Here is a 23,909-nt window from a genome sequence, read left to right on the forward strand (position 1 = left end):
AAGTTTGTTGGAGACCTAAGTGATCACCGTATATATCTGTATTGCAAGTGGTGATAAATGGTCCGAAAGAAAAGAAGAAGGGTCCGCAGAAAATAGTAGGGGTTGGATTCAGAGGTGAAGGGTGTTCTCTCTGGGAAAGGGGCATTGAGGCTGAGATCAAGTAGGAGGTGGACAAAGGGGGAGGGTTGGAGAGACCATTCACACTGAGGCAGAGAGTGTGTGTCCCAAGCCTGGGTGATCTCAGGGGGGCTGAGAAAAGGCCAGGGAGCCAGGAGGTCAGTGAGAGAGGGCAAAAGAGGCAGAGAGGGGCCAGAAGCCATAGGGGTTTAGAAGCACTGATATAGAGGTTGGATTTTAATCCAAGAGAAATAAAAAGGAAAAAAAAAAAAGCACAGAGGGTCTCTAAGCAGGGGGCACATATGACTGAATTTGACCTTTGAAAACACCAGTTTGGCTTTTCTATGGAGCACAGATTAGAGGGGGACAAGATTGAAAGCAGGGGCTCAGGTAGGAGGCCACTGCAATAATTCAGCTGCAAGAGGACGGTCACTGGGAATTGACAGCAGAGACGGACAGGAGTGAAAGTTTTGAAAAGTAAACCTGATCTTCTTTGTGACACCCGTCCACCCCCCACTGCAGGTGTTCAGCCAAAGAACACACGTGATATTCTGGAGAGGGGCAAGTGAGGGCTTGCGTGGGGATGGGAATCTCTCAGGAGGTACCACCCTGGAATACATGGGCCTTCGCCGAAGAGAGTTACAAGCTAGTTCCAGCCAAAGCTCCCCGGATTCTAATTGGCCAGAGCTCAGAATCTCAGCGGGTGGTCTCGCACACTATTTGGTAGCAGAGTTACCACACAAAATGACACCCAGATCAGCAGGGTGACCTCTCGTATCTTGGCAGCAGACTTCTGAAATCGTGAGTGAGGAGTGGAGAGCTAGTTGGATGAAATGTCCCAGGGGGCAATGCTCTATCCCCCACCTCCAGTCAAGGGAGCTCAGGAGTTAAATGCGTTCCCGTCGGTGTCAGGCAAAAGTGGCTTTGAATCTTAAAAACATAATGGAGATTATGGACCTCTGACCAGCTAAGTGGACATGTCTCTTAACCTCTCTGAAGCTTAGTTTCTACATTTGCGAAATAGAGGTAGTAGCAGGACCAGTAACATAGGGTTGTCATGAGTATGGCATGAGATTATTTGTATAGCACCCAGCACAGCGTCCCTGGCAAATGAAAGCTTAGTAAATGTTTTTACTCTTGGTAGTTGTGGTGGAGGTGCTGGTGATGGAGGGAGTGATGGCTGATGGCAATGGTGATAGTATTGGTACTGACAGTGGTGTTAGAGACAGTGGTGCTGATGCTGGTAGTGATAGCAGTGGTGGAGGTAGTGATGGTGATGATGATGGTGGTGTGCTGGGGGTGGTGGTGCTAATTGCTCTTGGTGATGATGGTGGTTGTGTTGATGGTGGTGGAGGTGCTGCTGACAGTTGTGGTAGTGGTGACAAGAGAGATGGTGGTGGAGGTCTGTTGGTGGTGATGCTGACGTTGGTGATACTGATTAAAATGCAGTGTAGTAGAGTAGTTTCAGAGCACCTGGATTGAAATTGGGTCCAAATCTGCCACTTGCTATCTTGTGTGCCCACTGGCAAGTTACCTTTGTTTCAGTTTTCTCATCTGTAAAATGGGGAGGATGATACTCATTGTCAGTCACTACAATGACAAAAGGAATTCATGTTTGTAAAAAAAACAACACAGTACAGCATTTATTCTAATAAATGAACTCTTCAATGAGCATAGAGTGTTTGTTAAATAACAAACTGGCCCTGAGTACAGCCTTAAGAAAAAGGTACCCAGTGGCTTCTTTATTCTTGATTTCGGTTTGCATAGTGAGCAGGAAGGCCATCTTCCCCTTTCCTTCTCTGCCAGACGCGCCCCCATCTCTCCATGTGTTCTGAGTATAACAGGTGTGTGGTGAGCTGGGATTCTGGCGGAGTGCAACATGAAAAAGACTCCCAGTAATTATAAAAATAACAACGAGGGCTGCTTAATGTGGTAGGCAGATGAGCACACCACTAACCAGAATGATAAATAGCGCCTGCAAATGTTAGGTCCCAGTGGGAGTGTGGGAACATATGGGGATAAACCACACTAAAAGTTGGGCATCGTTGGTAAGTTTCAAGCGGTTAAGGAAGGCCGCTCCAGTGCCAGAGTTCCTTTTCTTTTTTCCTTTTTTAGCCTGATTTTAAATCCTTCAGTTCCCTTTTGTCCCTTTGTTCCATTTTGGTCCTAAAAGGAATATTCATCTTTGAGGCCAGCCACAGAGCCTCCAAGGAAGTGAGGTCTGGGTTGTAATCATAACATACACAACCACCCTGGAATCTGTGAATTTCCGCACTGAGCTCTATTCAATATTGTTTGGAGAGATGCAAACGAACTCAGTAAATATTTTATGGAATGCCGACTTGTTAACAGAGTTCAGATCTGTGATAGGTGGGTGTGCATAAAAATAAGCACCTAAAACCGACCCAGCCCAATAAGTTTTATTTGCAGAAGGGGCAAACAGCTCTCTCTGGCAAACATTATTTAAAAAGAAGATGTGGACGGCAGTAGGTTGATTTCAGGTCGCTGTTTCTGTGTCTGGGTCTGAATATAGTTTGGAGGTGGTGCAATCTGTGTTGTCATGGCTCTGCAGTGGGATTTCTCTGGAAGGATATTTTGGAATTCTTGCTCACTGTTCATGCAGTTTTTCCTAGGGCTCACTTACAAGAGCTTTCAGCATGAAGGCAAGGGTTATAAGGTGGGTACCTGAGTGCTGGTGTTGGCTCCTAAGTAGATTTCCAGGATGCCTTACTTAGCAAATACATCAACATTTGTCGGTAATGGGAAGCACGCAGAGGAAAGGAAATAGGTTTTGGAAACAGACAGGCATGGCTTTGGCTATGGCCCTCTCACTCAACTAACTAGCCATGAATGATGTGAGCTCTCTGAGTTACACTTCCTCATCTGTAGAATGGGGCTATTACAGGCACCAATATCAGACACTTGTTAAAAGATTAAATGAATTAAGGTTTTTAAAGTGCTTAGAATGGTGTTTGACTCTTAGAAAGTGCTATAAAATGTTTGCTGATACAAATAAGCAAAAGGTATCTCCTGTGACTTTTTTTATGCATGTGTGGATGTGTATCTACCCTTAGTTGCAAGGGACAGAAACCAAACTCAAACTAGCTTAAGCAATATGGGACTTTATTGATTCATAAAACTGTGATGTTTGGGGTCAACCAGTGATAAGTGAGTAGTCACTTAGTAAGTGAAGTAAGTCAGGCAGATAAAGACAAATATTATATGATATTACTCATATATGGAACCTAAAGAAATAATACAGGGCAACTTATTTACAAAACAGAAACAGACTCACAGACATAGAAAACAAACTTATGGTTACTGAAGGGAAAAGGGGAGGGAGAGGGATAAATTAGGAGTGTGGGATTAATAGATACACACTACTATATATAAAATAAACAACCTAGATCTACTATATAGTACAGGGAACTGTATTCAATGTCTCGTAATAACCTGTAATGGAAAAGAATCTGAAGCTGTACACCTGAAACTAACACAACATTGTAAATCAACTATAATTAAAAAAAAAAAAAGAGATTAAATGAGTTAATACTTAAAGGGGTTAGAAGGTATCTGGCAAATAGTAAAAGATATATATGGTTTGTTCCCAAAATATTTAAAAATAGATGTAGAATCAGAAACGAAACGAGGTCACTCAGGGTGGTTCCTGTTTTGATGTCCCCAGAGTGTCCCGGAAGGGCGCTGCTAATCTGGGAAGTTGAAAAGCCCACCTGTCAGAGGCTCTCTGTTGCCACCAGCTGCCTGGCCATGACACCGCAGAGAAACCATTTGCAGTGGTCAGCTCCTTGGCTCAGCCTTTTAGATGCTCAGCTGCACAGCTTGGTCCTGGGTCCTTCCTCTCTCTGTCTTGGCTACAAGACCAGACTGCATCGTCTCTGAAAACACAAGCATATATTTCCTACCTCCATTCTCCCCCAGCTCTGGGTTTGGTGGATGCCCTTCTATGCCTAACACCAGCTCGTTGGTTTGATATTCTCTGTTTCCTGGCCTGAAAGCTTCAGCGGAGAGAAAGCAATCCCTGTTGGATGATTGTTCATTATTGGACAAGAAGGCTAAGGATGTGCATTTGGATTTCTTAGTGTCTGCCTTGGTTTTACAATGTAGATGCCGCAGCATCTTCCCAAGTTGTTTGACCTTCTTGCCTTCTTGAAACCCTCAGCCCTGCTGAGCTGTGGCAAGAGTTCTTTGAGTGGCAGGTATACATCCACAGTGCCGGTCAACATGATTCCATGTGAGAACGGTCACCCAAGCTGTCACTGCGAGACTGACTAAAGGGATGACTCTCTCTATATCTTTCCTTCAGAAAAAGCATAGCATATATTGGCTACATACTTCAAAATCTGATGGAGGTTCAGAGGGCCCTCAAGGGTCCACAGATGAATTCAGAGGGACCATCAAGTCCCTGCAATGATCTGCAACATTTTGTGAGTTATGTGCAGTTTTCTGGGATGAGGGCAAAATTCTCAGAGTGAATGCATCAGAAATGAGAGTGAAGAACCATCTCTTCACCCCCAGAAGAGGCATTCAGACAAGAAAGCCAAGGACAAGATAGCCCAAGGAGATAAGGAGCCCTGGAGGTTGAGATGGTGCTTAAGCATCACAAAGAAAGGTCACAGGATCATCTCTTTAGGGCTTTTTCTCCTGGATCACCTCCTCTTTTTTTTTTTTTTCTCCTTCCATGGTCACTCTTTGCTGGTGTTCCCATGTGCCAGCCATTTCCACTGCCTTGGACCTCCTCTTCCTTGGGAGGTATTTTTCTGCTTCCTGATGACTCAGTGAGGTAGGATGGGGTGGGGGGTGGAGGCCAGCACTTCTCCAGATCTTCAAGTCTTGTCCGTCTGTCTTTCTTGGCTGTGGTTTTGTCTTGTGTTGCCTTTAATGGCAATTAGGGTGCTTGAGATTGAGGGATTGAGAGCAAAGGAGATAAGGGATCCACTCAGCTTGAGTTCAGTCCAGGGCAGCATTTCTCAGAGTGTGTTCATGATTGTCACAGGCCAAAAAAGGGTTTCTCGTAGTTGTTAGGCACTGGGGCTTCTGGCCCATTCAAGGTGCAGCTCTGTCATTTACTGGCTGTATTTTCTTGGCCAATTTACTTTTCCTCTGAGTGGATCTATTTTCTTGACTGTAATGTAATACATTTAACAGAATCTACTTCATAGGAATTTAGAGAGGATCACCTGAGATAATGCATCTGATGAAATTAGTGCAGGGCCTGGCACAAAGTAAGCATTGAATACATAGCAACTGTGATGATGATAATGGTGATGGTCACAAAGATTCTGATGAAGGTGAAGAAATAGGAGGAGGGCAACTAGGAGAAGCAGTGAAGAGCTTTGCACAGGGACTGACATAATTTATTATTCTCAATAGCCAGATATTGAAATAGACAGCAAAATGGATGGATGAATGGATGGATAGATGGATGGATAGATAGATGGATGGATGGCCAGTCAGTCGTCAAATAATCTCGGGAATGTCTGCCTCAAACAAGGTCAAACAGGTTTCTATTTTTTTCCCCTTGCAGGACTTTTCAGGTGCTTTACTATGCTATGCACCATGAACCCCCAGCTGGGAGAGAGAACAAGCTGAATTTCTCCCACTTCTTTGGCCACGTGGTTCTTTTTACAATAAAGCATCTCATGAGGCATCTTTAGTGCAGAGCTAGCTTTGGGAGAGGCCAGTCCAGACTCTTAGTCTCTCAAGGGAAAAGGATGTGCGTAGAGCTCAGGTGGTTCAGTCCGTTCCCAGAGAGTAAAGGGCGTGCATGGGGTTGGGACAGAAAGACCCAGTTCTGAGTCCTGGAGACTCGTGCTATTTGGAGCGGGCTCTGTACCCGGCTCCTGCAGGGACCTGCTTGCAGCACACGAGGCAGAAGATGCAGGGAGGGCATGAGCACGATCTGGGGGGGTGGCTGATTATTCATCCCCCATCCCGAGAGTCCCCAGGGAGTATTTGTTTGCCTGGAGCAAGGTCAATACATTCTCAAACCCAGTTGCCATTCATCCCCAGACAGGTCAGGGGTCAGTTCCTGAAGCATGTTGATCTCAGCAGAGATGATGTGCAGGGTTGATATTCTTAGATTTGCTCATTCAGCCAGTCAGTCTGGCTTTCAGAGGAGAATCAGGTCAGGAAGGGCTTAATGATCCAAGAGGAGCACTTGTGCTGCCTCCGCCACTGGGGGCTCGAGTTTCTAATGATAATCAGCAGCTTCTTCACTTACAAGACCTACTGGAATTTTCTTTGTGCATGTTCATAACCACTTTTTTGGGGGGTGGGGGGCGGGCGCGATACTGTTGGGTAGGAGTGACCCAGTGTCCTGGATTCTTTGGGTTATTCCTGTTTCAGAGGCACTACTTTCTGCATCCCCATAAACCCTCAACTGTGTTTGAAATTCTCGTATTTTGTTTTCAAAACGGTGTCTTCCGTGTACAGAAGCTACGCCCACAAGCTCGTTAGCCTCTCTGTCTGAATTTTTGGTTTATATCCCGGAAGAAGAAGGTAGGTTCTTACAACCAAAAGGCACATCACAGGTAGCACCTGTAAGAACTATTTTATTTAACCAATTAGAAGTTGAAGGGAGGAAGGGTTTGGGGGAGGTCTGATTTGAGCTGGTTTGATCCTTGGAAGCAGATGCTGCTAATGTGTTGTTACTATGACAACTACTGCACCCACTATCTGCTCAGAGCCAGTCCCTCAGCTAAATGTGTCTGTGACTCTTTTAGTCAACCTGTATATGACTCTTATTTAAATCTCTAGACCACCCCATGAGGTGTGGTTACTAATCATATTCTTACTTTACAGATAATAAATCTGAGGCACAGAGACGTTACGTAACTTGCACCAGAACACACAGCTAGAATCCGGTGGAAGGGTCGGGCAATAGGAGACGATAGTAATGCCACAGTGAGAACTGATGCTTACTTGGTACTTATCACTCGTGTCAAAGCTTTCCGTGCATCACCTCATTTACACGTGTTGACTGAACCCAATGGGCTGGAGATGTGTCTTCTGTTCCCAGGATGTGACTTTCCTAGCTGGATTGGTCCTTTGCTGAGGTTACAAACGAGGTGACTGTAACTTGGAGAACAGCTGATTGGTGGCCCGGTACATCTACCCACAGTCTGTGGAAGCTTTTCCTATGGAAGGTCTTGCCTCCATGGTAACTCACATGATACTTTCAGTCTCCCCTCTTCCAGGAACTCACCTGTCAGTCCTCGGCCTCAGGGCCATAAGCATCTTACGAACTTTTTCTTTGAGGTCCATTTCTTTCTGAGGTAAAGCCCTTCCGTGCTGTGTTCTTACCTGCGTTGGATTGGGTTTGAATGCATGCCTGGTGGTGAGTGGAGTTTATCAATTTTGGTTCGAGTCGTTGCTCTAGAGTGGTCATTTGTCATGGTCTAGCAGAGGTTAGGGGTGTGTCGAAGGGAAAACTGGCTCTTGCTAAATAAGAAAGCATCCATTTTTGCTGTTTAACCTCAGACAAGTCACTTAACCTCTCTGAACCTCCCTATCATCCTGTGGCTACCAAAGGTAATTCTCAAGTGCCTACTGAACATCTACTCTATGCCCAGTCCTGTGAGAAAGACAGGAAAACAATGATGGAGGAAATAAAATAGAAGCATACCTGGAAGTGATTCCTAGCCGGGTCTTTACCATGTTAGGTCAAAACACGCTGGTCTTTTGGGGGCTTAGACAAGTGGGGTCGTAAGTGCTAGAGAAGGTGGGGAGGCTGCCTGGAGCATCAAACGTGTGGCTGCTTGCTGAAGCCGGGGGTGTTCATGGGTCGTGTGAGGGAACAGAAAGACTGAAGTTTCCTGCAGAGACCTCGGTGTGGGGTACACATGGGGCATTGAGGAGGCAGACTTGACCTGCGGATTGGGATGATTAGAAAACAACTGACATGGGTACATGAAAGACACGCCAAAGAAGAAAACATCAAATAAACCAGCACCTTTTGAACTTTCCAAGTGCCAGGAACACCCATATGCACCCTTGTCATTTCACGGCAGCAGCGTACCTGTGCGAAGGGCCAGGTGTTGTCCCATTTTACCCCCAAGGAGACCAGGGCTCAGGGCTAAGTATTTCCTTCCGGTCAGATCTTTAAAAGGATGACAGAGCCAAGATCCCAACCCATACTCTCCAGCTATGAAACTCATGCTTTTTCTACTGTGCCCAGATGCCCCTGGGCATCACTTGAGATGACCTTGGAAATGTGTAGCTCTCAGTGGTCTGGAGACCCCTTGCAAAGGCAATATGTGAAAGCAGCTTTACTTGCGTTTGTCCAAAGCGTTCATTCAGTCCGTCATTCTCTTGAGAAGCATTTGGGGAAACTTCATTTGTCTACTCAGCATTTTAGTCATTGGGTGAATAAGAATGAATGGCATGCTTCCTTATTTGAGCCAGTCTACCTTCTAGAAGGAGTCATCACACTTAAAAGAATTATTATTATACAATGCTAACATGACTTTAGGACACAGGTGACAGTGTATTTAGTTCTGCCTGGGGTGGTGGGGAAGGTTTTGTGCATTTGACTTAGGCCAGTAATGTTGAATTGGAAGGAAGGGAGGGAGGGAGGGAGGAAAGAAAGAAGGAAGGAAGGGAAGAAAGGAAGGAGAGGTAGTTCTGCATAGCAGGCAAATTTGTAAGGAGTCTTAGATGCATGAAGGTGTTTGGCAAAGGCAACTCGCCAGTGTGGTTTGCAGAGAAGAGTGATTTGTAGGAGGAAGGACAGTGTGTATTGGAGGATGAATCTGGAAAAGCTGAGGAATATTGTGAAAGGCCTTGAAAACTATAGGAAGTTCTCTGTCATGTAACTTGGCCTGGAAATGGGGAGGTATGGGTAATTAGATAATCTGCATAAATTCATATTAGGAGATAACCACTGTTAATATCCAAAAACTAAGGAGTATGTTTAATGCTTTCAGAGGAACACTCAGTTTTATGCTTTTTGTTTTGTTATGTTATGGTGGACAAGTGGCAACTGACATCCGGCTGCTTTTCAAGAAGCAGGTAGAGAATGATGGAAATGGTCTCACGAGAGCTCCTAATCTGGGGAGGGGGCAGCTTCTTCCCAGGCTTCAGGGACAGTTGGGCCAAGGGAATGTGCACCAAGGTTTCTAGACCTTCCAGTCTTTCAAGAGTTGTTGTAGATCTACGTTTTATATAAGCTGCCTCCGTTTAAAAATATTAGCTTATTTTTACACAATGCGGACAATTCCTCCTCCTCCTGGTCATCAGCATCCTCAGCATCCATCATCCTCAGCATCCTCAGTATCATCCTCATCTGTGAACTGGATTTGGTCCATGAGGCTGCAGTTGGCTCTGTTGACCAATAGAATCCACAAGGCAGGACTCAGTCTTCTCTGAATGCTCCCCTTTCCCATCCTCCAGCCAATGCTTGTGTTTCTGTTCTCTTTCCTTCTCTTACATGGGTACATGGGTGTTTAAACTTGGGATGGCTGCTGCTCGGAAGGGCTGCTGGTGGGCAGAGTCATCCTCATGTTAGCTCTCAGGATCTGGGGAAGGAGATGTAGTATCTGACAGCATGAGAGGAACCACTTTAATCCAGGAAAGGAAAAGAGAGGTCACTAACTAAGAAGGGGGTGTCATCACGGAAGGTGGAGAAAGACGGGAGAATTTCTGGAGGGAGGATGGATGAGCCTGAACTAGCAAAGGCAGGCTAAGAAAAAAAAAAGGCTTGATGGAAATCCCCGACACAGGGATAATTGACAGAACTGGCACCAAAGAAGCGGCAGGAAAGCCAGAAGCAAGTGAAGAAGCAGAAGTAAAAAATGGAGTATATACCTGTCATTGTATTGAAGTCGGACTTCCAGAGGTTTGTAAAATATATGCTCTAAATGAAGGGTCTGCAAACCACAGCCTGAGAGCCAAACCTGGCCTTTGACTGTTTTTGTACGACCCTCGAGCTAAGATTGGTTTTGACACTTTTAAATGGTTGGAAAAACTCAAAAGAAGAATATTTCGTGACAGGTGAAAATTATAGGAAATTCAAGTTTCAGAGTCCATTTGCTTATTGTAAACATTTTCACATGAAAACGGCAGAGTTTTGAGTAGCTGCAACAGAGAGTTTAAGGTCCACAGCACCTAAAATATTCGTAATCTGCCCATTTACAGAAAAATGTTTGCCCTCCCCTGCCTGTGATGGCCAGAGTGATGATGATACATAGCCCTTGGTTTACATTCAGTCCATTTTGGCAACCTACCTATGTTTTCTACCTGCTGCCAGAACTATCTCCCCTGTTCTTCACCTTATTTTTTTATTCTACATTTTTTTTAAGTTCCTGCAAAATACTATGAGCTTAATACCACCCATTAGACATTGGGTAGATAACCATTTACCATGAGCCACTGGAAAGCAGAGATACATGGAATGTGGTGCCTGCACATTCAGTGGAGGAGAGGGACCCAAGAGGAAAGAACTGCAGTCCAGTAATACTGGATGCTTCCCATTTGGGAAGACAGAACCCATTTTAGAAAAAAGAGGTTTTGCTTAGTGACCATTATTTATTTTTATGTTTTATAATGTCATAAAGTTTTGGGGGTGGGTTTTGAACAAGGGTACATTCTGTTCATACCACTTTACCAATCATACATGGCAGTAATATCTAAATATAAAATCAGAATCAGAGAAAATGTGAATAACAGGACTGGAGGTGGTGAGAACAGGAAGATGAAAACACAAATATGCAGGCAGTAAAGGCCAATAAAATGGACAGAGTTGAACCTCTTTTGGGGCTCTGAGCTTCCTGGAAGTCAAAGTGAAAAGGGTCACAAAACAATGAGTCTTTATTTTCAGAGTGAGGAAAAGAGATACTCATTACTCAGGAGCAGAAAAGCTTTTGTAGCATGGAGTTCTTAAAAAGAAAAGGGAAAATATCCTCTGCAAATGATATAGTATACATCTATATGTCCTGTGTGTACAGGCACACCTCGTTTTATTGTGCTTCACAGATACTGCGTTTTTTACAAATTGAATGTTTGTGGCAACCCTGTGTTAAACAAGTCTATGGGCACCACTTTTCAAACAGCATTTGCTCGCTTCATGTATCTGTGTCATATTTTGGCAATTCTCTCACTGTTTCAAACTTTTTCATTGTTCTTCTGTTTGTTGGTATATATGATCACTGATCTTTGATGTTATTACTACAACTTGCTGAAGATTCAGATTATGGTTAGCATATTTTAGCAATAAAATGTTTTTAAACTAAGTTATATACTATTTTAGACACAAGGCTGTTGCACACTTAATAGACTACAGTATAGCGTAAACATAACTTTTATATGCCCTGGGAAAGCAAAAATGTATGACTTGCTTTACTGTGATATTCTGTTTATCACAGGGGTTTGGCATCCAACCACGATATCTCCAAGAACTACCTATAATATGTTTCTGAAATGTATCATCAGGTTCTTTAAAAAAAAACACATAGAGTAATACACAGAATAATCTTTTGTATTTATGTAACTCTACAGTTTCCAAAACACTCCCACACTTTTGCTTATCGGAGCCCTCTCTGTGAAGGGTAAGTGGGTATTGTCACTCCTATACGAGGTTCAGGAAACAAAGTCTAAATGTGTACGTTTCTGGCCTTCATGACTGAATTAAGTTCCGACTCCTGGTCCAGTGGTCTTTCTACTTTATAACACCAGAGACATAGTACAATCTGACCCACCCCTTACCAAAGTCAGGAAGAGCTCTCCCCTCCCAGGAAGCTGTCTCATGGCAAGGCCACTGTCCTCACTGGTAACTTCTCAGAAGCGCAGTGTTGAAAGTCAGAGTCAAAAGCTAAAATTAGAAATATCAGGCTGTTAAGTAAGAGGGGTCAACTCGCAGCTGTTCCTGGAGCTTTCTGAATTGTAACAAGGTGGCCCCTTTGATACAGGAGAATCAATTACACAGAAACCTTGTCAAGATGGCCCAAATTCAGCCTTAAATAATTGAATTCTCTGCCAAATGCTGTCCACTGTCGTTATCTAGAAATGTAATTATGCAGCTAAATCAAGCAACTAAAATTAGTGTCGTGTAAAAACACCTTGGTGATCTAAAAGTGGAGGAATTGACATTTGGATTTAGAAAAAGCCGATAGTTGAATATGTTTTGCGGTGTCTGAAGCTCTCCAAGTTTCGACAAAATCCATATCTCGTGTCCTATTTCAAGTTCAAGGTGGAATGTGGTAAGCAGGTGTCCGGTTTGAAGGTGATTTTCGATGATCCCTGGGCCTTGAGCATAAGCTGAGTGGGCTCACTCTGTGCTCTCGAAATTGGGAAACTCTCAACACGCCCACGTTCTTTCCTGGTATGCAGATTAGAAGAGTGCCAATTTGAATGCTTTCTGCGCCTTCAATCTGAAGTCAAAGATGTGTCTATACCAGGTATTAGTAGAAGAACAGGAAACACAGGATAAGAATGGCAAATACTGTACACATCTTGTATTGTACACATCATGATAGGATGCCAAATACTTTACTTGTCACACAACCCTATGAGGATCTATTATTATCTCAATTTTCCAAGCGGAGAAACTAAGGTTCAGAGATGCTGAGTAACTTGTTCAAGAACACACAGCTATTAAGTAGGACACACAAGTCAGTATAATTCCAATTCATGCAATCCCATCGAAGTTTATCTATTTCCGTGTAATGTATCCCAATCACTTGGATATTTTCAAACATCAGAAAGATTTCAAATACTAGAATGTGTTTTTCATCTGCAGTTTTGGCGTTCATTTGCTATGCCTTTAAACTCAGGGAGCAGGGAATCATCTCTTATTAATAGATTGCATATTAAAATATAACAATTGAAAGCTCAAAGACAAAAAATGTTTAAAAAAATTTTTTTAAGGCATATGAAGATCTGTTACAGAACGAAATACTACTGTAATGGATATCGTGGCTGATTAGGAATTGTGTTTGTAGCCTGACACTGCCTCTCACACGTGTAGGGCTGTGAGCAAGCAGTTCAACTAGTGTGAACCTCATTTCCCGTGTGGACCAGGAACTGATAATAGTACCTACTTGGGAGAGTTGTGAGAATGAAATTACAAAACATATGTAAATAATTTAGCTCATCCTGCGTGCATAGCACACACTGAAGATATTCGCTGGTGGTATTATTATTTGCACAAATCGCCCTTTAAAACTAAAACCAGAGAGAGAGAGACAGAGGATAACAAACTCGACTAAGTATCTTCTTCATTTCTTTGTGATCAGTACCAGAGGCTGCCCACATTCCCCTACTTAGGTTTTAAGTGGCAACTGATAATCATATCAATTTACATTTCTCAGTTTTCCTCTCTAGACATCCCACGCAGACTCCGTCCCTTGCCTTTTGCCCAAATTCATTAGGAAGAGCCCAAATCTCCCAGCTTGACCAGCTCTCTCCCAGTCTCTTAGTCTCTCTCACTCTCTCTGAGAACTAAATTAATGAAGAGTATTTGGTTAGTCATGTTAGGCAAGCCGTTCCCAAAATAGAACCTTCCATTTTGGTAGCTTCAGCCCTGCAGCTGCTGTGTCTCTCCGTCGTCTGGGAGGAAAACTTTCACATTAAGAGTTGCTGATGCCGGATTTTCTTTCTCTCGCCTCTGCGCATTGATGAGCGCTCGGCTCCTGACAGGAGCGATCTGGCTCTCAGCTTTGTGGTTCCGAAGAAGTTGGGTCTATAGATTTTCCCCTAACTCTCTCCATTGATGCGTTGAGCTTCTGAGGGAATCCTACCTTCCCGTAAAGCATGTTGCCTTCTCAAGGAGTCCTCCTGCATCCCTATGGCGTGCCTATGATTGTTCCAGCAGCCCCCTACTTCCCCGGACTGATCCAGGTAATTCAAGGCCACTGCCAGCAAGCAACTTAACTCCAGAGCACTCAGAGTAATAATTGGAATTTTTATGGTTGAGAAAGCAAACACTTTTAATACAGGAAAAAGCTCTCGTGTAGTCAGTGGGAAGACAGTAGGAAATCAAAAAGATGGATCACCCTAATCTGGCTATTGACATCTCTCATGGCTGAATAAATGGTGTAGTTGAGCTATATTTGCTTGTATTGATCCGGCTGCTGTTTAACATTCATGCCTTTGCTTCGGGAGGTTGACCACGGGGCAAAGGATTTGCTCTCCCTCCCAGCTTTCTGAGGGACTCAGTCTCCCAGAGCAGATCATGAGGCAGAGTACCTGATCATGAGGTGAGTTGGTTAAGCGCTTTCACCCAGGAAATAGAAGGAGCGTGAAATATGCATTAATCCTTAGCTTCCCCTTCCCGTGGATTGTCTATTTTCATAGAGGCTCCCCCCACCCCACCCCCTAACCTGGGTAGAGTGGTGGCATGGAGGCAAAAAGGAACACTCTACTGATGGTTAATTATGAAGTTCAGAGATTATCCTAGGAATTCCTTACCAGTTGAAAGTGAAGGATTGAAATGTGTGTTGGTATTACTCTTACGGCTATTAATTTTGTGTCAGGAGAATCATCAAATAAGATATTTGGGGCCTTTTATTTTTCCGCATCGTAAGCGTGACTTCTTAAGCAAGGGTTGGCTTCTGGATGTGTGTCTGAATTTCTCTGTGGAAGGCTAACTAGTGACAGAGCCTGAACATCATAGGAAACCCGGGTGATTTCCACTGTGGTTTGTTTGTTGTTTGTTTGAGAACAACAATCTCTTTGTAATAAATTCTGTATCTCGTTTCTACAGGAAAGGAAAACTGCACGTAGTTAGGATGTCCTTTTCCCTTCAGCCTTGTGCTTCTGCCTCCACAATAGTTTAAAATTCTGCAACACCCTAGCTCATTAATTAAAATTTCTGGCGAGGGCTCTGGTCAAACCCTTTTCTCCTATGCTGAATGCTGTTGTTACCTCTTATAAACTGTAAGAACCTTGGTGATTTGAGCCATTCAGGAGTGATTCCAAGTAATCAAGCAAAACCTTCTACCATCCCAGATTTATGGTCCTTACTGATTTTGGAGGCTCCTATATTATTGTGAGAAATAACAGACTGCTTGGAGAATGGTCCTTAACAACATGGAAATTATTCCATCTTTCCGGGCATAAGCAGGGCCAGTGTGGCCCACCCGAGGTCTGAAGTAGAACTCAGTGGCAATCTGGAAGGCCTTTGCTTCCGCTGGAAATTTGGGGTGAAGTTTAGCCATTGGAGTTTTGTCAGACGCTCTGCCACCCTGTCTGATAAATAATTACAGGCAAATCGTGCCCTTCACTCTATGCTGATTGATGCTGAAATTGCTTTAGAAAGTTCTCATAAGTTCCTGTTATAGATTAAGTGCCGGTGTAGGAAAAATAACGGCACCCACTGAAATGGGTGAATGTAATCAGGCTTAATGGACTCGAGAGCTTGTTGGGAATTAAATAACTATCGATTCGCTGGAATGTTGCCGTCATTACAAAATGCCACTCTGGACGTATTACCCCAGTGATAGATGAGAAGACACCCGGGCGAGCAGAGAAGTTGGGGGCCCAATTTCTTCCTCCTTTGCAGAGTGTTTGAGAAACATGTCCAGTTATTTGGGGAAGGAACAAGTGATTTTACTTGCAAATCTTCGCTGGATCATACTTTGTTTTCCCAGGTGACACTCTGCTAACTAGTTGCCCTTAAGTCAGGAAAGCAGTGCAGCGGGGATCCTTAGCCCAGCTGCTGTGACATCGTTCGTCTTCTTCCTCTCCCACCCACCATGGATCACACTGAAATGCTCTGGGCAGGGAGAAACTGGCCTTATTTCCGGTGTTCTGAGACAGCCTGTGTTATTTATCCAGTGGCATCAACTGGAAACTCAAACACTCCATTGCAGCAACATTTCCAAGCAGAGGAAAGGCAACTCAAAGGCAACTCAAAACTCTCTCTCTCTCTCTCTCTCTCTCTCTCTCTCTCTCTCTCTCTCTCTCTCTCTCTCTCTCTCTCTCTCTCTCTCTCTCTCTCACACACACACACACACACACACACACACACACACACACACACACACACACACACACACACACACACACACACACACACACACACACACACACACACACACACACACACACACACACACACACACCTTTCAGCTGATGCTTCTGATGCCAGCTGCCCTGCATGCTTGCAGACTATATCAGCTTGCTGACCAATTTGTTGATTTTGTGCGTTTCTTCCCAGCTCTTTGAGATGCAAGGGCTTTCCTAGAGGCAATTAAGGTGGCACCCACACCTTCATAATGTGATCAACCAGACAGTCAAAGGATCCAAAATAGAGTGTGTACTCCATCCTCGGTAGTAAGTTCCCTGTGACTGGAGATATGCAAACAGCTGTAGGGGCCACTTAGCAGGGTTACTGTATCAGAATTTAAGATTCCTCTCAAGGTCTTTCCAACCCGAAGAGCCAGTGATTCTATGGCATAAGAACTTCCTTTTCATAATCCTTTCAAGTGCCACTTTTTTATTGCCCTGTTTTCGTCTGCTCAGTGCAAAGGAACAAAAAAATAATTGATCAGACATCATAAGAGGCTTTTAGGAGAGCATCACCTTATCCTGCAAAGGCAGTGAGTGAAGATGTTTCATAATAATTTTGGGGACATTACTCAATAGGGTTTTTTGTCCCAAGAGTAGATTCAATAGTGACCACTGACCTCACCTGCCATCCCATAGGAAAACTAGAATCTTTACCATATTGAATCTCCTGAACCCATCTTTTGATGTCTGAACTTGTTGAATAGATAGCAAGGCGGGTAGTTTTTCCTTCTAGCCACGTAAAGAATTCCAGAGTGACTGTGGAGGATTGAGCTGAAACAGTTTGGGCAGTTTCATGGGGAGTGAGAAGCAGAAGAGGAAAAGAGCAGTATTGCCAAGTGCAGTGTATAAACACTGCTCCTTTACCTTTGCTGTAGACCTTAATCTTGGTATCTCTGGATAAGAAGAACCAATGTGTCTTCCCGTTGAGCCTCTTTACTGCTTCTCAATTTCCAACAAAACCTTGAATGACCAATGAGTTATCTGACCGGAAGACAAAGGAGATTTGACAAGTTGATTGTCAGTCAATCTTGAGTCCAGGGAGCTCCCAAGAGGACTTACCCCAGCCGTGGACCATGCCCACCCCGTGTCAGACGATATCATCCAAACAAGAGCTTTGTAACTGATTAGTCTGGCTGGTGTTTGGGTCTAATGAGCCCTTGGCTCTGGGTTCAAGTTCAGCCTTGAGCCCCTCACTCTAGATATTTGTCCGACAGATATGCCCTTTGACCATCATGGCTAGATCATTCTCCACACCGGGACAAATCATTCTCATCTCATCCGTGTATTACAGATCAGGTCAGGAGACTGTTTTCCTCGATGGAGGGCAGTGTAAACACAGCCACGTCCACCTCACCATGCATTTGTTAATTTAGTTATTCAGTCGCTGCCCACATATTCCATATCGGGCACTGTTCTAAGCCCCTGGAAAACAAAAGTGGCAGTTACAGCTACTGACCGGTGGGTTCACAGCCCAGTGAAAGAGAGCAGGAGATAAACTAATACTACAGTAATACTACTGTAAATCTAATACTACAGTAAAAACAGCAGGAAAGCATGATAGGTGATAATTATTGAGTACTCGCTATGTGCCAGGCACTGTGTTAAGTACTTAGATATATTATCTCAATTTATTCTAACAGTACCGTAGTCCCCCCTTATCTGAGGGGGATATGGCCCAAGACCCCAGTGGATGCCTGAGATGGTGGATAGTACTGGACCCTAGATATATTGTGTTTTTTCCTATACACACATATACCTATGATAAAGTATAATTTATAAATTAGGCACAGTAAGAGACTAACAATAACTAATAATAAAATAGAACTATTATAACAATGTAGTACAATAAAAGTTATGTGAATATGCCCTCCCCAATATACCTCTTCCATCTTAACTAATCCCTCCTCACGCACTGTGGCCGTAACTTTTGCATTTTGAGGGGAGACAGCAAAACTACACACATTTCTCTTTCTTTCTTTGAAATGTCATGGAGAAGATTTGTTCTTACCCTAGATCTTAGCGATCTCAGCATACAATTTTGTTTCTTTCCTTATTAAGTCGTGAATTTTCACCTTTTCATTTAAAGGAAGCACTTGACGGCTTTTCTTTGTCCATCTGAACTGCCAGCATCACTAACTCTTGTACTTTGGGACAATTATTAAGTAAAATAAGGGTCAGTTGCACAGGAGCACCATGATAACACGATAGATGATCTGATAACCGAGACGGTTACTAAGCGACTAACGGGTGGGATCCGCTGGACAAAGGGATGATCCACATCCTGGACAGGACAGGATGGGACAGGTTGGGACAGGACAGGACAGGATGGCACAGCACCACTCAGAACGGCACACAATTTAAAACGTATGAATTGTTTACTTCTGGAATTTTCCATTTAATATTTTCAGGCTGTGGTTGACCTTAGGTAAACCTGGGAAAGCAAAACCGCAGCTAACGGGGGCTACTGTAACCCTAAAGTTGGGTACTGTTGTTCTACCAACCCTTACCTGTAATTGTAAATTCCAAAAAGCTCTGAAAATCAGGTTTTGGGGGAAGAGTTTGGCACCAAAATGCATTTTGGAAGAAAACTTGACCTGAAATGATGTGTGGCTATTTATAGACTTTCTTTATCCGACTTACTGTGAATATTCATATATTTTGCTATGGGAATATTTACGTGTTTGATTTCAGAGTGTTGTCCCAGACCCTGCTGAGAATGTTACATAATCTGTGTCTGATGAAATCCCTTTCTGGAAAAGGAAATCCCCCAAAATCTGTATTTCAAGATAGAGGTAACCCCAAGGGTCTCCGTTAAGAAATCACAGTTATGTATTATGATACCCTTTCTGCATATGGAGGACCTGAAACTGACATTTAGAGAAAGGTAACTTGCCCAAGGTCACAGGGATTGTCTGTGACAGAGCTGAGATGTAGACCAGGTCTGGTGGGCTGGAGCCTTCCCTCTCAACCACTGATCCACTGTTGAGGTGTATCCATGGGAGTGCACATGAAAACACAGGGGAGGGAGTAGGTGGATGCCTCTTGGAGCAGTGAAGAGGGTGGTTCAAAGGGGAAAGGTGGCATTTGAGTCGGGCTGTAGAGCATCAGCAGACATTCACCGGGCAAGCAGAGGAGAAAGCCCTTCCTAGTAGAGCAGAGAGCTTGGATGAACTAGCGACGTTGGCCTGACACATCAAGATAGAGCTGTGGTCTCTTCGCCAGCTCGTTGGCACTGTGGGGTTTGTCATTATTTAAACATAGGTCTCAACAGTCAAAAGACATGGCTCCAAAGGACCTGGGAGGAATCTCAGAAATGGAACTCCTAAGCCCTGAATCTCTGTGTGTCCACATAGGAATGGGCCCTGTAATACCCTTCTGTGAATCCAGCAGTTGAATGTCGAATTCCCTGGATTTGAGTCCTGATCGTTGTTTGCCGTCCTTCTCTCTGAGACAGTAAGCTCTCTGAAGGCTGTCTTTTCCAACTTATACCCTACAGAACTAGATGGTAGCAGAGAAATGCTGATTAATGCCTCGCTGACGTGGATAGCAATGGTATAGGCAAACCTTGCACTCTGGTTTTTGAAACAGAAATCAGCATCGTTGAATCTGGCAGTGTATTTAATGAGATCTGCATACACATATGTAGTGTCACCAAGAATTATCAAACTGGGGCTTCCCTGGTGGCGCAGTGGTTGAGGGTCCGCCTGCCGATGCAGGGGACACGGGTTCGTGCCCCGGTCCAGGAAGATCCCACATGCCGCGGAGCGACTGGGCCCGTGGGCCACGGCCGCTGAGCCTGCGGGTCCGGAGCCTGTGCTCCGCAACGGGAGAGGCCACAACAGTGAGAGGCCCGCGTACCGCAAAAAACAAAAAAAGAATTATCAAACTGCTGGTTTTAACAATGGACCAAGAGTAATCGTCCCTACAGAAAGGTGGAGAAATGTGTAGGGAACATGCAGGTCTTTGGGGTAAACTTGAAAGAAATAAACTTGTTTTGCTCTGTGGCTAGTGGAGCCATTTTCAATCTTGGTATTGTTGTCCTGCAATGTTATCTACATGTTTGGAATATCTGCTGATGGGGAAAGAAATCAGAATGCACGCCTGATATGAGTGCTGGTGGTGTCATTTACTTTGCGGCTGCTCCATCTTAGTCACTAAGTGACTTTTCTGTACTGCCAAAGAGGCCGTGTCAACAGCAGACTAAATTAAAGAGTCAGGGAGGTGGTAAAGAGAATTTGGAGTCAAACAGGTCCGGGTTGATATATTGGCTCTGGCATTTACTAAGCGTGTGGCCTTGGGCTTGTCAATTAACCTTTCCAAGGCTGTTTTCTCAGCTACAAAACGAAAACAAGAATACCTGTCTTGCAGAGTGGTTGTGAGCTTTACATGTGATTCATCTCTTCATTCAGCAATTATTTATTGAGCACCTACTGTGTGCCCGGCTGTGAACTAGGAGTAGGTGATGAGGCAGAATAAAAACATACAAGATCCTTGTCAACTTGAAGCCTATATCCTAATATATGGGAAAGGTCTGGTATATATATATATATATATATATATATATATATATATATATATATATATATATATATATATACCAGAAGACCTCTTTTATCTTCAAGTGACAAAAATCTAATTCATATTGGTTTAGAGGAGAAAAAGAAAATGTCCAATTTTAGGCACAGTTGCATTCAGAGGCTCCAACAACCCCAAGTCATGTCTCCCCATGACTCCATAGTGGTTATCTCTACTTGATCTTTGTTCACAAACACACCATGTCCAACTGGTGGCAAAGATGGTCCCCAGAAACTCCAGGCTTACACCCCAACACATCTTAGCAAGCCTCTTGGCCAACTGCAAAAATTCCAGTAGCAGTCTGCTTGGCTTATCTTGTAGGCCACACCCATCCCCAAGTCAATCATCTTGACTGCCTTGAGTCAAGCTGGAGGGTGGGGTCAGGCCCAGCTGAGCTGTATGGGCTGCCTGTGGGTAAAAGAATAGTCAGAGTCCTGTTATCCGGTTACGGTGCTAAACAGGCAAAAAAACAAGTTCGCAACTACTTGAGAGCTATGACAATTATCTCAATAATCGAAGCTATTACAAACATCCAAATGTGGTTTTTCTCCCCAAGACCTTGCACATACCCTCCCCAGGGAAGAAATTGGTGAGTTTCTAATGTTACTTATCCGATTGCTTTTTTGCCAGTGATTGTGTATTCACCAGGCATTGACTATCATCTAGTGCATCTTGCTTCTTCATTCCTGATCAGATGAATCAAAGGCAGATATGGCAATTTTAAGCAGTATCTTCCCACCTAAAGTAATTACAGGAATGTCTCCCACCAGAGTATGCTTGGGATGTCCCCACTCTTTAACAGGTGAGAACGCCACAATCTAGGGGAGTAAAGACAGCCTGACAGGGAGAACCGGTAACACCATAACTGAGGCAAGATGGGGTTTCTCACATCATGCCACCCCATACCTTCTATTTATATTAGCAAGACCTACATCAATAAATCTATAAATAAAGGGAAACTAAAGCCCTCCAGTTATTAAGTTTGAAATAATGTGGACCTTCCACATTGTTCCGAGTGTCTCAAAGCACTCGGAAATGCCAGCAACTTGCCCCCTTCAGTTGTACAGAGATGCACTTTTTTTTTTTAATTAAAAGATTAAAGGGACGCTGTCAATCTCTTCTGATTAATAGCAGTCCTATAAAAAGGATGTGTTCCTGCCGCAGCCATCTGTCATTCTGATCATTTTAAAGGCATGCTATATCAGCAAGTATGCTTTTTATAATACGTTGGCATGGGGCAAGCGGGGCTGGAGAGACTTGCAGATTTCACACTCTGCTTTGCTGCTTTGGTGTTCGGCGATCTGAGCTCTTGATGGTGAAGCAGAGCCCCCTCCCTGTCTTTTAAAGGTTGTTTTGGGTAAGTGCTTTCCCCAGCTGACTTAGGATGGAGATCTCACCCCTATTTATGTTTCTCTCTCGTCTAAAGATAGACCCATCACACATGCATCCCACCAGCGTACAAGCCGCCAGCTCATCCACTTGATTAACTGCTGAACCCTAAATGCTGTCCAGAGCAATGAACTCAGTATTCTGTGGGTCTTTTCCTCTGGGCAACTGGGACCATAGTTGTCTGCAAAATCCCAATTTCTTTCTTTTTTTAAAAAAATTTTTAAAAATCATTTATATATTTATTTTATTGAAGTATAGTTGATTTACAATGTTGTTTAAGTTTCAGGTATGCAGCAAAGTGACTCAGTTAAACATATGTGTGTATATATATATATTATATATAATATATATATATACTTTCTGAAATTCTTTTCCCATATAGGTTATTACGAAATACTGAGTATAGTTCCCTGTGCTATACAGTTGGTGCTTGTTTATTTATTTTATATGTAGTCGCGTGTATATGTCACTCCCAAATTCCTAATTTATTGGGATAAATTGCAAAGCCCAATTTCTAGCTTGAGTTCTTCAGGCTTTTTTTCTGATGCCAGTCAACATATTTATTTATTTATTTTAATTTTATTTTTTTTGGCTGCATTGGGGCTTCGTTGCTGTGCGCGGGCTTTCTCTAGTTATGGCGAGCGGGGGCTACTCTTGGTTGTGGTACACGAGCTTCTCACTGCGGCGGCTTCTGTTGTTGCGGAACACAGGCTTTAGGCTCACGGGCTCAGTAGTTGTGGCTCGCGGGCTCTAGAGCGCAGGCTCAGTAGTTGTGGCACACGGGCTTAGTTGCCCCGCAGCATGTGGGATCTTCCTGGACCAGGGCTCGAACCTGTGTCCCCTGCACTGGCAGGTGGCTTCTTAACCACTGCGCCACCAGGGAAGTCCCTCTTCAGGCTTATAAAAGCAGGAGGCAGAGGCACCATGAAATTCTTTCATCCATTCATTCATGGCAGTGATGATTTGTGGATCATGGGTTCCATGCTGGGATGTCGTCTAAGCTCTGGAGACATTGAGATGACTAGGACCCAGTCTCCGTCCTCAGAGGTAGCTTCGATGGCCACAATGTCAATTGTGGAGTCAGAAGTGAAACACAACTGCTTGAAGGTATAACTCTATAGACTCTCAGCCCCGCTCACCCCACCCAATACGAGATCTTTACCACTTTCAGTGGCTCAGACAGTCAAGATGGGTTTCTCTACAGTCCCAGGAAGATAATGTTCTATAGTCAAGTTCTCTGTCTTTCCCAAATGACAGGGCTTCTGGTATGTTCCAGGGGACAAATAGTGTTTTTTGTTTGTTTGTATTTTTGGCTGCAAGAATGATGGCAAGAAACCTGTGTCTGAAGCAGCGGCCAGCTCTGCCCCGTCCTACCTTGCGTCTGGCTCAGAGTAACACAGTGGAGTCCGGCGCACCGCTGCCGTGGGTGAAGGCGGCCTCCCTCAGCTGTTACCTTTCCTTCCACTCTCTAATCCGCATTGGCTCCCAGACGTGGGAAAGATTTGGTGACAGAGGCAGCCAGCTTGTGCATTCCACAGTGTTCTCACAAACTACTCTCCAAAGAGCTATTTCTTCTCATTTCACGAGGCAGCACAGTTAAGGATTTAGACCAGAGAATTGAGAGCATGGGATTTAGAATAGGGAAAGCTGAGTCTGGCCATGACCTTCTCTTGGGGACTTTGGGAAAGTTGCGTGACCTCTCGGAGCCTCCACTTTCTCACCTATAAAATGGGAGTAACATCCCATGTGCTCTGCCTCCCAAAGTCAATGTGAGGAATAAAAGACCTCCAAAGTGACTATCC

The 23,909-nt window shown here is 44.0% G+C and overlaps 1 protein-coding gene across 13 annotated transcripts in view; it reads left to right on the top strand.

Moving 5' to 3' along the window:
* The first annotated feature begins 857 nt into the window (after positions 1-857).
* The window catches only part of RBFOX1 (RNA binding fox-1 homolog 1), a 362,962-nt gene continuing 339,910 nt past the window's right edge, over positions 858-23,909 (top strand). For 6 of the 13 annotated variants that reach the window (XR_009535051.1, XR_009535052.1, XM_060122295.1 and 3 more), the window contains exon 1: positions 13,722-13,971. Coding sequence is in view for 8 of the 13 variants with exons in the window: in XM_060122295.1 (XP_059978278.1) it covers positions 13,885-13,971 (87 nt within the window). In the remaining 5 variants the exon portion in view is untranslated. Of the gene's footprint in view, positions 919-13,721; positions 13,972-14,235; positions 14,331-23,909 lie in introns of those variants that run through there. The other 7 variants (XR_009535050.1, XM_060122304.1, XM_060122297.1 and 4 more) reach the window with 4 other exon arrangements.

The sequence above is a fragment of the Lagenorhynchus albirostris genome, chromosome 15 (genome assembly GCF_949774975.1).
Source record: "Lagenorhynchus albirostris chromosome 15, mLagAlb1.1, whole genome shotgun sequence".
NCBI classification, from domain to species: Eukaryota; Metazoa; Chordata; class Mammalia; order Artiodactyla; family Delphinidae; genus Lagenorhynchus; species Lagenorhynchus albirostris.